The 16,270-nt window shown below is 40.5% G+C and overlaps 2 protein-coding genes across 2 annotated transcripts in view; one reads left to right on the plus strand and one right to left on the minus strand.

Moving 5' to 3' along the window:
- cenpp (centromere protein P) overlaps nt 1–16,270 on the minus strand; it is a gene marked incomplete at its 3' end in the record, with an annotated part of 85,490 nt that overhangs the window by 26,794 nt on the left and 42,426 nt on the right. The window lies entirely within an intron of this gene.
- On the plus strand, nt 6,159–16,103 carry aspn (asporin (LRR class 1)). Its single transcript, XM_083971349.1, has 8 exons — nt 6,159–6,251; nt 8,955–9,229; nt 11,892–12,004; nt 12,571–12,784; nt 13,650–13,760; nt 13,881–13,974; nt 14,498–14,636; nt 15,296–16,103. Exons 2-8 carry the CDS (start codon nt 8,998–9,000, stop codon nt 15,494–15,496), a joined length of 1,104 nt encoding a protein of 367 aa, XP_083827475.1. The 5' UTR covers nt 6,159–6,251; nt 8,955–8,997; the 3' UTR covers nt 15,497–16,103.

Consider the following 16,270-nt stretch of genomic DNA (forward strand, 5'->3'; position numbering starts at 1 on the left):
ACCTTGGGAGAATAATTCTTTTATATAAGACGTGGACTAAATGCTCTTAGTGTACTTTGATTGTATCTTTGATAACAATAGCATTGACTGGATGTTCAATGTGCCAAAACAATTTGTAATTGAGGTTAAGAAATGCAGTTTTGCTGGAAATAGCAGAAAATAGCAGCTGTTTGAAGAAAACACCCTTTAATTTGCTCTTGGCTGGCCAACAGGTCTAAATGATATGAAATCTCTTTTGATGTATCAACGATCATATGCTACAGTTTTAAACTTTGTTATGATGCTCAATAAACTTTGCGATGTTTCCAATACTGACTGATTGATGACGTCAAAGTTCAAAATGTCACGGTCACATGTGCCGGTCACTACATTACTAATGTAATAGGAATATCATTATGACAATAACAGCACTGCTAGTCTGGGAACTGCCGTCAATGAGCAGAATAGCAGACCTATTTGAATAACTGTAAGAAAGCCGAGTGGTGATTCAGGGGTTTGGAAGCACGCTACGTAAGACTCGTGTTTCCATCTGGAACGCTGCAGAACACCTGAAGGATCAGATACATGCTGACAGAGAATGCAAATATTCAACCTGCATGGTGCATGAGTCACATATAAACAACAAGTTAGATTATGTTGCACTGGACTCCCTGACTCGGCTCACTGTTAGCACGTCCCGCACATTGAGGAATACTTCCATTGACTTTCACATTATCAAATTAACACCCCAGGCCTCTGGAAGACGCTGTGCCATAATGAACAATCAAGAATGAGTCATGACAAAATACCGTGATCTTTGCATCACGTCTCCAACCCTCAAGCAGTACATATTCAGTGAGAGCTGTAATTATCAGAGCAGGGAAAGCCAACTTTATCATAATATTTTCCTCTCAAAGCCTGGGGTTTAGGATCATTTACTTCAGTAGCAGACAGATCTAAAGGACGATTGGAACAGAAAAGCTAAAATGCAAAGAGGACAAAAACCGCAGGTCCTTCTTTGGTGAGACAAATGGGAAATATTAGATAATCATATGCCGACAAAAATAAATCTGAAAGTAAAAAAGCAAATCGGTAATCGGTAATGACTGGTCACTCTCTAGATGCTGGCAGTCATCCTGTCATCGTCCTTCAGCTGGAAAACTTTCTTTCAATGAGCCACAGCTCAGAGATCAAAAGGTCCCGTTGAAAAGAGAGAATTCTTCTCCTCTGCCAGCACGACCAGCTGCTGCGTCCATCAGTCTCACAAATCAGCACATGAAGGAACAATCTAATACTCGTTAGTCACGTGATCCTGTCAATGTTCCTACAGATGAGGACAATATAGGAATAGCTGGGTGGTAAAATTGGACCGCGACGTCCATTGAGCTCCATTACAGCATGAATTCTAAATTTCTTATTTTTGTAATTTTTCTTCAGGAGATGATAGGAAAAACAAAAAAAACTACTCATTGTTATATTTCCAACCAAGGGCACTTAGATTCATAGTTGTGCTCAAACTGTGCTGCTATCCTTCTTTTATCTTTAAATCATCAACCATTACGTAACTACTCACTAAATAGAGAGTGCACATCCTAGTGAGGAAAAGTTTTTTTTTTTTTAACGAGGCATTTATTCTGTAGTTTTATACATTTGTAAATTGTAAAGTTTATTGCAGCATTTAAATCTCAATAAATCTGTTCTTTACTCTTCACATGTTTTTCCAGGTTTTCTTGTGTGAAGACAAAGTTTATATTTATGACTCTGGGCTGAAACATACAAACTGATGACCCAATCATATATTTATTAGATTATAATACAGCTGTTTTTTCAACGACTTATGGATAGAGCCAAGACTCTTGAGAACTAGTATTTTTAGCCTGTGGTGTCTTTTTTTATTATAGATGGGATGTGTTATATTGGTTAAATCATATCCTACCCTCAGTTTAACAGTTATTGTGCTTCTGCTTGTTTAATGTACATTCCCTGGACCGATGAGGCAATGAAGCATCAGCCTCAGACATTCCTGCATCAGGTAGCCTCATGGTGAAGTGCTAGGACGATGACACCGGTCTGTTGTGCAGCCGGGCTGGGTAACACTCCAGCAGCAGGTAACATACTGGTTTGCAGGGTCACACAGCTCTATTAAAATGTTTCCTGGCAACAAAACGTTCCTGTGGCACGACAGCAACAACAGCGCTGAGGCAACTCCTTGGCACAGCCGCCATACGAGTTGCCCTGGTGACTCACGGCTTTAAAAGGCTCTGATGGAGGAAATTCTCCTGAGTACGGGAACACAACAAGCTCCAGCAAGTCCAGAGCTGTCACAGACGTCTGACGGGTTGGAAAGTCTGAGATCCAGAGACAGAAGAGACATCCTGACCGCCTCCCACCAGGAACGCAGACCATCTCCCATCAGGAAATAATCTCTAGCATTTAATTTGTAGTTACAATACTGTAATTCCAACAATTATGCCATACATTTTTTTCACCACCACAAACCAATTTCCCTCTTTGGACTATTAAAGCTACTGAATTGAATCTTTCTGCGGCAGACCAGTCAGCTGAGAAGCAAGAGGTTTGCATGTGCAATATCCCCCTCAACAGAGGAAGACAACACGATAGACATCCAGCTCAAAACAAACGTTCAACATACTTCTTTGGACAGACAGAGGCATCATCTAAACCCAACAACAGGACACACACTGGTGCTCCTCGAAGAACAAAACAAAGGCTGTGTCCTCCAACAGTGCACAGAAAGCACAGAGCTCTCAGTCCTCAATCAGATCCTTGCAGTGTTTGGGAAAGTGGTATCCTTTAATCTTACAATCTGGCTCATGACAGAGTATTGTTTCAAAGTGCAGTTATGGAGCAGTGATTATGAGGAATTGGAAACTGAGCCTGAGGTTTTAACAAGGGAATCCTAAATGTGGGCGTGCTAATATATCAGATAATAGCAGCTTACACTTGGTTCCATGAGACTTTTCAAATGTGAGGTAGACGTATTAACGCTCATGTTCAGCTCTTCTCAGTGCTTTATTTAACTTAACCGCAGGGGAGTCAAACATCTTACCAATTGCAGGTAACATCAAGAACAACAACCATGACATAGGATCTATACATGAATTTCTGTCATGGTCATCAAAACAGCAGAGATTATAAATGTTCTCACACTTTAATTATGATTTGTTGATTCCCTTTGTCTTTTGTCCCAGTTGCATTTTATTTTGCATTGGAAAGTTGACACATCGTGCAGTTTTGTGTCAAGTGGCAAAAGCTTCCAGATAGACGGTGAAGCTACACACAACCTCTTGTAACTCATTTAATGCACTTTGGGAACTGTAAAAATTAGTCCAGGAGCAAAAGACCAAGCAGTTTGCACTTTTTAAAGGGGAACTATGCAAGTCTGCTCACTTTTCCGCTGTTCTGGTTACGCTGCTCTCAGCCATGTGCATTTGTTTACAATGAAGCCGGCGAAAAATCAATAAATGGAGCAGTGGAAAACGTTACATAACATATACAATGTTACGATGTGTGTGTTTGATTAGGGACAAAAGATTTAGGGTTACGGAGCGTGTTTGTGTTGCAATGTGCAGAGACGAGAGCTGGGCGGCGGCCAGGTACTACACTGATGTTGCAAGGTTGGTTTTCAGCCGTGAGACGCCAGGTGAAGGCAGAGAGCCTCCGTTCTCACTTGCAACAAGTCATGTAGTTAACAATCACAATTACTCCGGAGCTTTTTAATTAAGGCAAAAATGTAGCATAGCCACGGGAGAAATCCTGCTTAGTTCCTCTTTAAAAGTAGTTTGTTTTTTTTTGTTTACAATTAAATCTGACCATGGATAGTATAAATGTGTGAAATCCGGGGGAGGAGAGATTAAATGCAAGAATGGTCCCAAGCCAATCTAAAACCATTGATATTTTGATTACATGGTCATAATGTCAAACCCCCTCTTTACACATTTTCACATTAAAAGCGATTATGAAACAAGAAAGAGCCTACAGGAGGACAAGAGGAATAGCTGACCTGATGAGAGCAGCAGGAAAAGAGTAGGAGAGTTGAAGCCTTTCTATAAATCTAATAATATCCAGAGCATGCAAGCACTGGGAGGATGAATGCATAAACAGGACATCTCTACAGTTCAACATCGGGACAGATCATAGCAGAAACAAGAAAAATACACATACCGGTACATATTTTTAACAGGCGGAAATAAATAGTTTTGTACTTAAATGGAACAATAACAGGGGGCAACACTTTTACATTTATTGATCAGTCTAAAATTGGTAAATATAATTCAGTCAGAACAAAATATAAATTTCAGTTTTGTTGGAAAGTTGAAAACAACTGGTGAGAAAATACAAGATAACTTTGCTTTGAAGTTGAGGATTTTCCTTCAAAGAGTATGTTGAACATGAGAGGGCTCACCAAGCTTCTTGTTGATGTAATGATCATTTAACCAGATCTCTGATGGTTTGGAAAATATGATTTTGCCACTGAGAAGATGCATTGAAACCAGAACACAGCCCCGGTCCCATTTTGGTTCGCCTGACTGCCAAACCAGGGCATAGTTGGACGGTCTGGCTCTGCCATAAGTTGCTTCTGAGTGCGGTTCCAGCTCAGCTCAGCAGAAAATACCAACACTGAATGGAAAAACGAATAGTATAACACATGAACCCCTGAGGGAGCAAGCTTCTGTTAGCTTTTCCATTCTTGGGAGGTATTTCTCATTTTTGCCTTAAGTAAAACTTTAGGGGTTTCCTGTTGTGCCTTGTTAAGGTACATGTCATGCAGAGCACAACAGAACATAAATTATGTTGATGTGTGTCTCCTCTGTTCCTCGTCTACCTCCTGTCTCTGCTCTCCAAATTTAAAATAACACAAAGTGAAGGCAGTTCACTTCTCACTGACTCCTCGTACTACCTTAAATCAGTATGCCCCCACCACTGAATACTCATCTGTCTTAACAAGTCATTCAACAAATTTTCCTGTGGGGTGAGATAATGCCAGCTGTTCAGTTTTCTAGAGATCTTGAAACAAGACAGGGTGAGTCTTAGTGTTCCTTACAAACATGTTTCCTCTATTATAAACCCTAGTGTTATAGAAATACAGAATACCACCAGGGAGACCTGTCACTGCAGAACAGCAGTGCAAAAGAGGAAAAAGATGAATGAGAATAAACCCGGGCTATTTACTAAAAAATGATCAATATCAATAGTCATCTCAATAAATTTGGTGAAAAGAACGCTGAGTCTGTTGTTTGGACACAATACGGCTTCAGCAAAGAAAACATGACACCGCCAATTGGTTTAATCACTTGCATACAATGACTTTACCGAATATGCTCGGCTAAAAACCAACAAGCACCGATTGCAATTAAGGTAAAAATTTGAAATAATCATGATAGTGATCACCATGTCTGTATTAAAATAGGAAAGAAATAATAATGATATCAAATAAAATTTGGATAATCATCAACAAGAAGAGGGTCAGTTAGACATACTGTCCTGGTAACCATAACGATCTCCTATTACCTGGTGACTGACTGGCATCTCTACACCTCAAGCATCCTCAACCTTCAGTGATGCTCATCTAAACAAACTGTAGCTCCTTGTTGAGAGAGGTCAGTCTCTATCAAGCAGACGAAAGAAGTCCTCAAACAAATGGACATATGGCATCATCCTTTAATCTGTGAGCGTGGCTGCTCACCTCCATCCCCATGGTGGGTGTTTCACTGTGGAAACCCTAAACAGCTAAAGCTGCTGTCCCCCGACTCTCCCTGTTCCCTCGTGCCAATAGGCCTCAGTGTAGAAGCCATTCATGTTGATGTAAAATATTTAATATGGCAACTAGCCGTGGAGGGAGGGGAGGTGATAGACCTACCAGTATGTTCTATATAAAGACTCAACCATTCAGGAGTCTCAAGCTAACTATCCTGGCACAACTTCAAAGCTCCAGATGAAAAGCACATGACTAAAGTCCCAACAATGCCTTTTCAAATCTAGTCCGAGACGTACAGATGGTGTGATCTCAGACAGAGTCAAGAGCTCTTTACTGAAACTGAACCTCTCACCCTAACAGCGGAGGTTTTCCGTTGGTGGGGGTGTTCTGGGGGCCTTTTTTTTTTTTTCCTGAAGAGAGGGTGATGCTGTTCTCTGCTCACTGGGAATGTATTGACTGAGAATCCAACTCTCAGCCTTCCAGCTGGATCCTGCTGCTGCTCTGCAGACTGCGTGGGGTTTAAAACAGGACACAGACACACCTGACGGCTGAGGTAGGACACACCCTGGAGTTGTTAACAAAACAAGAAAAACAAGATTTTTAACATTTTGCCTGGACAATCTGGCATGTTTTATTTTGGAAGAATACAGCACATCCCAAGTGTTAAGGGCTATTTACAAGACTCCTGCTGGGTGGAGGTGTTTCAGTGGATTGTGCTGCAAATTGTGGACTGAAAATCTTTATTTTAACAGCTGATCTAGGTTTGTTTTAGAGGAAATATTGAAGTATTTGAGACTTTGATTTGCATGTGAATGTCAGTGGAACATGTTTAGATGAACTACATGCTGAGCAGAAAAGGATATGGTGAATGCTGCTGTTTCATGGTTGGGTTTTGGGGTATTGAATGCTGTGGTCTTGGATTCCTTGATTTAAGTTGATCTCCTATGATAAAAATGCTAAGTGCTTTTCCATGAAGTCCTAAATACAAACACATGAGGGAAACTATCCAGATCACCTCAAATTTACAAAACTATTTCAAGTACAATGCAGACAGATGTCTCACTGCTATGGTAACCAAAACTAAGCAAGTAGCACACAAGACAACTATCTAATCTACCAATAGTTAGTTGTTGATTATCAAGATGAATTGTCTGATTTATAACTGTTTCTAAAACAATAATTAACAAAATAAGAGCTGTCTCGTTCCTCCTCTCCATTGTGAGGACATACTGTCTTTCTTTGCTTTGTATTATTGATAACTGTATATCTTTGGGTTTGTTTGTTTTTTTGACACAGCAAGACATCCAAAGATTTCATTTAGGGCTTTCATCCCCTGGACACTTGGAACTTTACACTACTAGAGACTGGATATAGGCCTATAGTTCAAACAAATGCAATAACCATAAGTGGATGATTATATGATATGGAAAACAATTGTAATTGCTCTCATAAATTCTAAGTGAAATATACTGCATGTGTGTCCTGATGGAGACAGGATGGTTTAGATGTTTTATGAAATGAAGACCTCTGGAGAATAATTTACCTGGACTAGATTAAATGCAGCGAAAGGAAGCTTAATGTTTTCCACAGCCTTTTGATTCAGTGACAGGACAACACCACAATAGGAGAAGTATCCCCAACTTACCGCTAAGCTGCAAAACACACATTCATTCATAAAACTGCCTCTTTTTTATGTTAAATGTGCACATGTGAAATAAAAGGCAGCCTGGGTGCAGAGAAAAGGGTCTGTGCTGAGCAGTATTTGCTGTCGCAGCAGGATGCTCGACCACCACCACATACTTGTGGGTGGACTGAACGCTCGACTGAAAGGCTCAGAATCCATCAAGATTACCAGAAGCACGCAACCAGGCTGTGTGAATGTGTAATACAGGAAGATATATAAATCATTTTCTGAATCACCACAGATGGTGAGGAGGTGAGACCTGGTGAAACATTTATGTTGGCTGCAAGAACTCATTTCCAATAGAGGTTTTCAGAGCTTCATGGAAACACTGATAGAAAAAAAGAGCTGTTTTTACTGAAACTGATCATTCCAGGAAGTCTGCATGTACTGTTTTACCGATAGAAAACTCAGGCTGCAAAATTGAAACTGAACTTGAACACTGTCGAGCATAATGGTAACTAACTATAGTTTCAGATATGTTACTAATTTCTACAACACTCGAGGAAAGCCAGCTATAGGAATCAGAAATAGTATAAAATGTCATCATGGTAATCAATGTATGAAACTCACCCCTGTATTGATGTAAGACTGGGTGCACTAGCTCCTCAAACCTACTGTAGTTACACAGTTAAGTGTTAAGAGGTGATAGGCATCACCAAATTACAGTTTACAACACTCACACTAATTTTCCTGTTTCCAGGTGCTGAAGCCAATAAATAAAGTAATGAACACAAATTTATGACCAAAGAACACAACATGGTTGATGCATCTGATCTTGGAAAATGTGCTGGGAATTGGAGTTTAATACCATCAGTTTGCATGTGTATACTCCTCTACAAATCATGCAGAACACAAGACAACATAGCTCTTCTCAACTACAAGAATACCACCAACTGAGAAACAGTTTTCTATATGTTGAGAAAATGAGTGTCAAGTAAATAAGAAAGCAAACAAGAATATAAATACTTTTTTTTAAACTTTACTTCTTTATACTTTTTATAACAATGTTTTTCTAATTCTCCAGCTATTCCAAAGGTTTCCCGTGACCTCCCCTCAAGCTAGACACCTCTGCTCGAAAACAAGCAATAGCAGATGTTGAAGTTGCATTTAAAAGGCACTGTAAGAGTGTGTTTTAGAGTTGAAGATCAGTACACAACAACAAAGGCTTCACAAGTCCACTCGGCTCCCAGTAACAAAACCTAAATCTGGCTGGGTGCAAATTGAGTTCAATCTGATGAGGTCGGGTTGGTTCCTGTGGCATAGCTGCAATTTGTGGATCTGTGACAACCTCTCGAAACAATGCGCTCAACACTGATGTGGTTAATTCTGTGATACTCCTTGTTCTCTTTTCAAACACCGTGCAGGGATCAGTTCTCATGGAAAAGATTATGCACACTTGCACGAGATTCGCCATTTCTTACAAAGTACCATTGCACATTATAGCTAGTGACATTGTTGTGAACATTCTTGTGGACAGTGCGAGTTGTTGTGAATCTGCTGGTCAATACGTTGACAGTAGAGTTTGGTCCTCTGGTTTCAGAGCTAACCTATAACCGTTGTGTTTTCCTTCAGATCTCCCTGGTTTCTGTTTCAGTGAGAGCGCTCTGATCAAACCATGAGGGTCTTCCTCCTGCTTTGCCTGCTGGCATTAGGCAACGCAAAACCCTACCAGCCCGTCAACGTACTGGACTTCATGAGAAACTATGACGTCATGATGGCCGATTCGGGTGATGAGGATGACGACGACGATGACGACGACGATGATGATGACGATTTTGATGATGAAGATGAAAACTGCCCAGCTGGTTGCCACTGCTTACCCAGAGTGATGCAATGCTCTGACCAGGGTTAGAACACACTACACACATCTGGATCCACATGTTACTGTAAACACACTCGGTGTGTTGAAACAAGACTGAGTAGAAATAACAAGAGACTTGTTGTTGTCTGTAAGTCTGGTCTTATCAAGTCTTCTTTCCACCAAATCACATGTTAGTCCAACGTTAAAACTTCCCTTACTAGTTTTGGTGCCCAGTCATAAGTCTGAACTTAGTTTGTAGGGAAGATTTAAAATGAGTCATAAATTCATAGTTTCTTTCTTGTTTTGTTTAAAAACAAACAAACAAACAAACAAAATGTGGTTGGCTGTAGTTTCCAGCAAATGTTACTCAAACAGGAATAATAAGGACATTTGAAGCAACAATTCTCAGTGGCAGATAAATACACATTCGGTGCTCTCGAGCAGCAGGATTGTGTATATGGGAATAGGCTTAAATAAACTACGCTGCATGTACTCATGGTAATAAAGGGAGATGACAACCAAAGCAATAATGCAATCATTTTGTACAGTAATGGAGCTCTACGGCACTGGGAAATGTATTACATTAGACTTTTGAGACACTGATCATACTGACCAGTGCATTGTTGACGTAGGTCTGCACATGATGTTATTTGATGAGCAATAAAATATTAAATATTCCTAATATTTCTAGCAAATCCAGATAAACACCACTTTGTAAAGCGATGAATATTGCTAAAAACAGTCACTCAGCTAATCGCTCAACAGTGTTTTCACAACAAACATTTCAGCAGGATAACTTCCAATATTTCCAGTTACAATTTTCTGCCACTTTTTGTGGTCAAAGTTCAACTAAACTGAACTTAAATACACAGATCTCCGCAAAGTTTGTCCCACTAGATTGGGCTGCTGGTAGGAGGCAGAGGCAATGGAGACAACACTTAGTACACTTTTTTGATGCATGCAGGTTAAAGCAGAAGTAGGCGATCCGGTCGTTTTGGCTAACTTCCTGTCAGCCGATGGAGTTAGCAGTCCCCGCCCTCGTCCCTACGTCACCACATGCACGCGCATCCCTTGGCTGCACACACAGAGAGGACCGCCCCTTTATGCCGTTCTCTCTCCTCATTGGATAAAGGTTGTAGGATACAAGGAAAGTTTTCTCCTCGGCTTACAGCAGAGCAGAGTGACTTGACAGACCCGTGTTTCAGACCAAACACTCTATATAAGTGATTGCTGTCGGAAGATAGAACTATTTAAGACTTATATTAACACAAATATTCCGCTTACTTCTGCTTGAACAGCTATGATCGATGCCTCATCTTGTATTAAAGGACAATTCCAGGCGAATTCAACTCTGGGGTGTATTTACCTATCATTTTAGGTCTAAAAGAATGAATCTGAAGATTTTCAGTTTAATTGCTCCTGTTTAGCGGTAGTTGCATCTGTCCCCGCATCCCCACGGCAGCAATGAATGGGAGTGGATGTAAGTTCCGCTGTTTAGGCTGTTTCCAGCCCTCAAAGCCGCAATTTTTTTCCACAGACAGCGTCAGATGGCTACTCAAACATGCACCGAGAAGTTTATTTACTTCAAGCAAGCCGGCATGTTTGTAAAACTAGATCTAATTCAAAGTCTCCCGGAGTCTCGCGCGAGACCCAGTTGCAGTGCGCGGTGCATTCGGGCACAGTGGGAAAAGCTACCGTTTGTGTCATAAACACAGGAATATCAACTCTTGACTTGCTTCAAGTAAAAAAAATTTCTCGGCGCATGTTTGAGTAGCCACCTGACGCTGTCTGTGGAAAAAAATGTACACTTCAAGCAAGTAAAGAGTTGATATTCCTGTGTTTATGACACAAGCGGGAGCTCCTACTGCGCCTGAATACACCAGCACTGCAACTTCGGGCTCGCGCGAGACTCCGGGAGACTTTGAATTAGATCTAGTTTTACAAACATGCCGGCTTGCTTGAAGTAAATAAACTTCTCGGTGCATGTTTGAGTAGCCATCTGACGCTGTCTGTGGAAAAAAAATTGCGGCTTTGAGGGCTGGAAACAGCCTAAACAGCGGAACTTACATCCACTCCCATTCATTGCTGCCGTGGGGATGCGGGGACAGATGCAACTACCGCTAAACAGGAGCAATTAAACTGAAAATCTTCAGATTCATTCTTTTAGACCTAAAATGATAGGTAAATACACCCCAGAGTTGAATTCGCCTGGAATTGTCCTTTAACATTTTGGGGAAACTTTCACACAGCAGTGTGTCATAGCATCAGATTACAGTCAATTTCCTATTTCATGCTATTCCCCATAAAACAGCAGAAAATATAATCCAACTCACTCCCTCAACTGACACATCCTGGCTTCTGGACTGTGACCATTTCCTCTGTTGAATGGCAGAAACACAGCCAGGGCTTGTCGCATTTATAGTAAAGCAGGGCAGCTCAATATCTTAACACATGAAACTCTCTTTGCTTGTTTTTGCATTTTCATTTTTCATTTATGATCATCCAGTATGTTCCCCTGAATCAGAGAAACACATTAAAGCTAGGATGGAATAACCAGAAAGAGCAGCCAGAGACCAACTAAATGACATTATCTGTGTAATACTACTGTACATGTATACACTACTATGTTACATGAGCCTCTTAAGTGACTCTCATTATGTTTTGTTCAACTCTGGACTCTAATCGCACATTTGTGTTGCTCAAAACAGGTTTGATCTCTATTCCTGAGAAGATCCCTGAAGACACTGTGATGATAGACCTCCAGAACAACGACATCACTGAGATCAAGGAGGATGACTTTAAAGGCCTCAGCAAGCTTTACGTAAGAGAATTATCTTCATTAACAATGTAGAAAATAATTATTTTAAGGTGTGAAGAAGATAAGATGCACATTTTTAATGTGAATCAAGAAATGAAAACCTGCTCTGGTGTGGCTAAAATTCAACAGTAGACTCAAAAATTTTGTTCAGTGCTTTAAAACAGTTCATCCAGAGTCAAGGTCCAAGTGAATGACATATCACCTAAGAGCTTTTAGGGTTCTTTAAGTTACTGAAGAGGAACAGCTCACTAATTTGAGTGCAGCCTGCAGCCTTATGAGGTGACAGCTCCTTTAAATGAAGCTTCCAGCTCAGGAGTTGGGGGCGGATCAGTCTTTGATCTAGTTGGTGTTTTCCCAGCTGGAATAAACCACATCAAGGCCTAAAACTCTGTTCTGTATCACAGCAAACCATGAGAATCTGCAGCCACAACTCTGTGGCCTGTCATTAAGTGATAAATGATGCAGCTGCACTAAACCTATACAACTGCGGGGGAAAAAAATCTTATCTGACAGCCTAATGCTGCAGGAAATGCAGAAAAACTCAGTTTGATTTATTTGTTCTACAACAGGGCCTATTTCTGATCAACAACAAGATTTCCAAGATTCATCCCAAGGCCTTCAGAAACATGGATCATCTCAGACTGCTGTACCTCTCCTACAACCTGCTGACTGAGATCCCTGCAAACCTGCCCCCCAATGTCATCGAACTTCGCTTTCATGAAAACAACATCAACAGAATCCAGAAGGATGCATTCAAAGGCCTGAGGAAACTGCATGTGCTGGGTAAGAACTTGATCCAGTGGCCCTGTGTCTGCTTAAGAATAATCAGTGTGTTCTTGAAGACCAGGTGTTTCCAGTTGTTTGCCAAGAAGAAGTCTCCAGCGGTTCATTTCACTGATTAAACAAGGCTTTGACAATGGTGAAGAAATGGATTAACAAGTCAGGTTATATCTGGTTTGGTAAACTGCAGGGCCAACAGGTGTTCATATCCACACACCACAAAAGATGTTGTTTGACATTCCCCTCCAATGACCCACACAACCATTTATTTACATTAGTATTATATCTGCCAACTCTGAGGTTCGGTTTTGGTTAAATTGAGGCAACCCAAACTATTTGGTTAAGGCTAGGGGAAGAGAGTGGTATGAGTAAAACCTTTTGGTGATGTTGAGGAAAAGATTGCGGTCATGATTCTAGCAAAGTTAACCATGAGGTGTCAAGTCAACGTCAGAAAATTCCTACACCCAACCATCATCCGCAAACTCTTTACCCATAAAGTTTAGCACACATTAGTCATACCACTGACTGTGAGACGAAAGTAATTTTTCCCACGACCACGGGAGGTCCAAATTATGCTGAATCTGCACATTTTTACGGGGGCAGAACAACCACGCTGACTTTGTGTGTGTGGGAACATGGCATCTCTTTACAAAGTATAAGAACTGCATGCAGATTCACCTTGCTGTGTCAACATTCACATATACATAATATATTTGAGGTATATCAGTAACCCTAGGAGGTGTATGTTAGAGTTTACTGTAGAACATCTTCACAACACATTGATACTGATAATAAACCCGATGTATACTTTCTTCTGAACTCAGGACTGTTGATTATTAAACCAAATGTTTTGTGATTGTCCGGACAGAGCTGGGCGCCAACCCTCTGGCCAACAGTGGGATTGAGCTGGGAGCTTTTAATGGCTTGTCGACTCTGTATATCGGAATAGCAGAGGCCAAGCTAACTGCTGTACCAAAAGGTAGAAGAAGACCACTCACCTATTGTCCTGATCTAAATAAACTAAACTAGATACTGATAATATCTGTTTATATGACGCAAGTAAGCTTACTCTACTGCTTATGTTGGTGATCCTTCCTAGACTTCCCGTCCTCCATCACAGAGATGAGCCTGGCCTACAACAAGATCTCTAAGGTGGAGATAGAAGACTTCATCAGATATAAAAACTTGCAGAGGTGAAAACAAGTCACGTTTTACCCAAGAAACACTTTCAAGGTCTTTCTCCAGTAAGCTGCATGTGTATCCAGGCTGTTGCCCAAATTAATCTGTCTATCCGTCAAAAAATATATTTTTCTCTCACCTTTGGAGGGCTGAGCCTGGGACACACTACTTATTCAATGCTTTTAATTTTAGAAGCACAGTAGGATATTAGACAACAATTCTTTGCCAGTTTCAACTGTTTTTAGTGTCCCCTGGAGACACTTGTGTTGTTTTGTGTGAATTTACAACACATGTGTTCTTGTCACATCGATGAAGATGTTTTCTGAATTTGTAGCAGATTTGAAAATTGGCATATATCTTCTTAAGCTGTAGTGCGCTGAGCTTTTAAGGCTTTAGGTCATAGTTTCATATAACATATGACAAGGTACAAATTTCAACGTGATGCACCGTATTTATCTATTACTCAATTGCGGACTATTCTTGTTCACAAATAACAATTAACAACCCTTGACCAACTATCTTTTGCCATTTTTGCAGGCTAGGACTAGGTTTTAACCAGATCAAGTCTGTAGAAAACGGCAGCCTTGCCAGCATCCCTAACGTCCGTGAGATCCACTTGGACAACAACCGTCTGAGAAAGGTCCCACCAGGCCTCAGCTCCCTGCGCTACCTCCAGGTGAGACAGAGACACTTCAACAAAACTAATCCTGATCAGTACTCACATGACTGATCTGGTTCAACTGGGTCATTTTAATCAATGTTTCTTTCCCTGTGAATGAGCTGCTTTTTTGTGCCAAACTACTTCCAGATAAATCCCCTCCCTACTTCTTAAACTGAGCCCAGACATCTAGCAAATAAAATGTGTTTTGGATCCTGGTATCCATGATCTCATTATTTAGCCTATCCGAAGCCCATCATCTTAGATGAGCGCTGGACTACAATATGACAACTATGACTGCTAAATCAGTAGCTTCCTTCTTATCACCAAATCATCGAATAGAGCCTTCACCACCACTGTCTATGTTTTTTTTTGTTTTATTTAAACACTTTATTTGTCCCCAAGGGGCAATTTATCACATATACAGTGTTTTCACCAAGGGGACCAATTCACTGTTCGGGTTGGGCAGGACAGCAAAGTGAATGTCATATATCAGCAACCTGAAACTATAAAACCCAACTTTCCAATTTGTACTTGAGTCAATCTAAGTCTTTCTCTCCAGGTCTGAAGCTTCTAAGCATGAGTTCCCAACCCTTCTGTTAAGTAGTATTAGAATAAAACTTACTGACAAAGCAGAAAAAGAACTGATTAAAAACAAATCCTCTCTGTCTGTTCAGGTGATCTTCCTCCATTCCAACAAAATCAGCAGTGTGGGAGTCAACGACTTCTGTCCCATAAGATCCAATGTCAAGAAGAACCTGTATACAGGCATCAGTCTGTTCGCCAACCCTGTTAAATATTGGGACATTCAGCCGGCCACCTTCCGCTGCGTGACCGGACGGAGGGGCGTTCAGCTCGGAAACTTCAGAAAGAAGTAGGGAGTGAAAACGAGGCATTCCAGACAGTTCGGAAGCGGAGAACTGCCAATATCCTTGTTGCAATATAAGGACAGAGCTCGAACAAATTCTAATAAAAAAAGTTGAAACCATAAGTCTAAAGTGTTAGCTGTTCAGGAAATGAGAGAAATGTCCATATTTCATTCTTCTCTGTACTAGAACCTGTAGTAGATGTTGAATGTTTGTACAATTTACACAAATATGTTCTCAGCTGGGGAGAAGAAAAAAAGAAAAGAAAAACTCTGGTCTGGATGTTGGCTCTTATAATGAATAATAAGTCATAAGGTAAAACCGTAAGTCAACAACAACAACAAAAATCATAGTCAGTATACGGAAGTGGACATGAACAGCTGAATATTATGATATTATGATGAAATTCACACAAGAGCCCTGTCTACCTTCGTGTGGTTTCACATTTTCTCTCAATTTTTGCTGTGTGAACTCTTCAGGGTGTATAGCGCCTCCACCTGGTCACTGTTTGAAAACACAGTGACTTCACTTGAATAGTACGACATGCTGATGTCTTTTCAATGGAAGAGACTCTTTGATTATTTCTTTACCAGTTTGAAAATAAGACAGCTGTTATAGATACGCAGTTTAGTTGAAATGTTGAAGATGTTCTCACTTCATACTTGATTTACTTCTCTAAACAGCAATGAACAAAATAGACCTTTCCCCTTTTCATAATTTCCTTATATATAACTTCATACTGATGCTTTTTTTTTTTTTTTTTTTTTTTAGATATGACAATGAAGT

This window comes from Trachurus trachurus (assembly GCF_905171665.1).
Source record: "Trachurus trachurus genome assembly, chromosome: 5".
Classification (NCBI taxonomy): domain Eukaryota; kingdom Metazoa; phylum Chordata; class Actinopteri; order Carangiformes; family Carangidae; genus Trachurus; species Trachurus trachurus.

Bases quoted from the DNA above. Each gene is read 5' to 3' on its own strand.
- aspn (XM_083971349.1), top strand. From the start codon at position 8,998: ATGAGGGTCTTCCTCCTGCTTTGCCTGCTGGCATTAGGCAACGCAAAA. The intron at 9,230-11,891 runs GTTAGAACACAC...TGCTCAAAACAG, and splicing joins GATGCAATGCTCTGACCAGG to GTTTGATCTCTATTCCTGAG. The intron at 13,975-14,497 runs GTGAAAACAAGT...CCATTTTTGCAG, and splicing joins AGATATAAAAACTTGCAGAG to GCTAGGACTAGGTTTTAACC.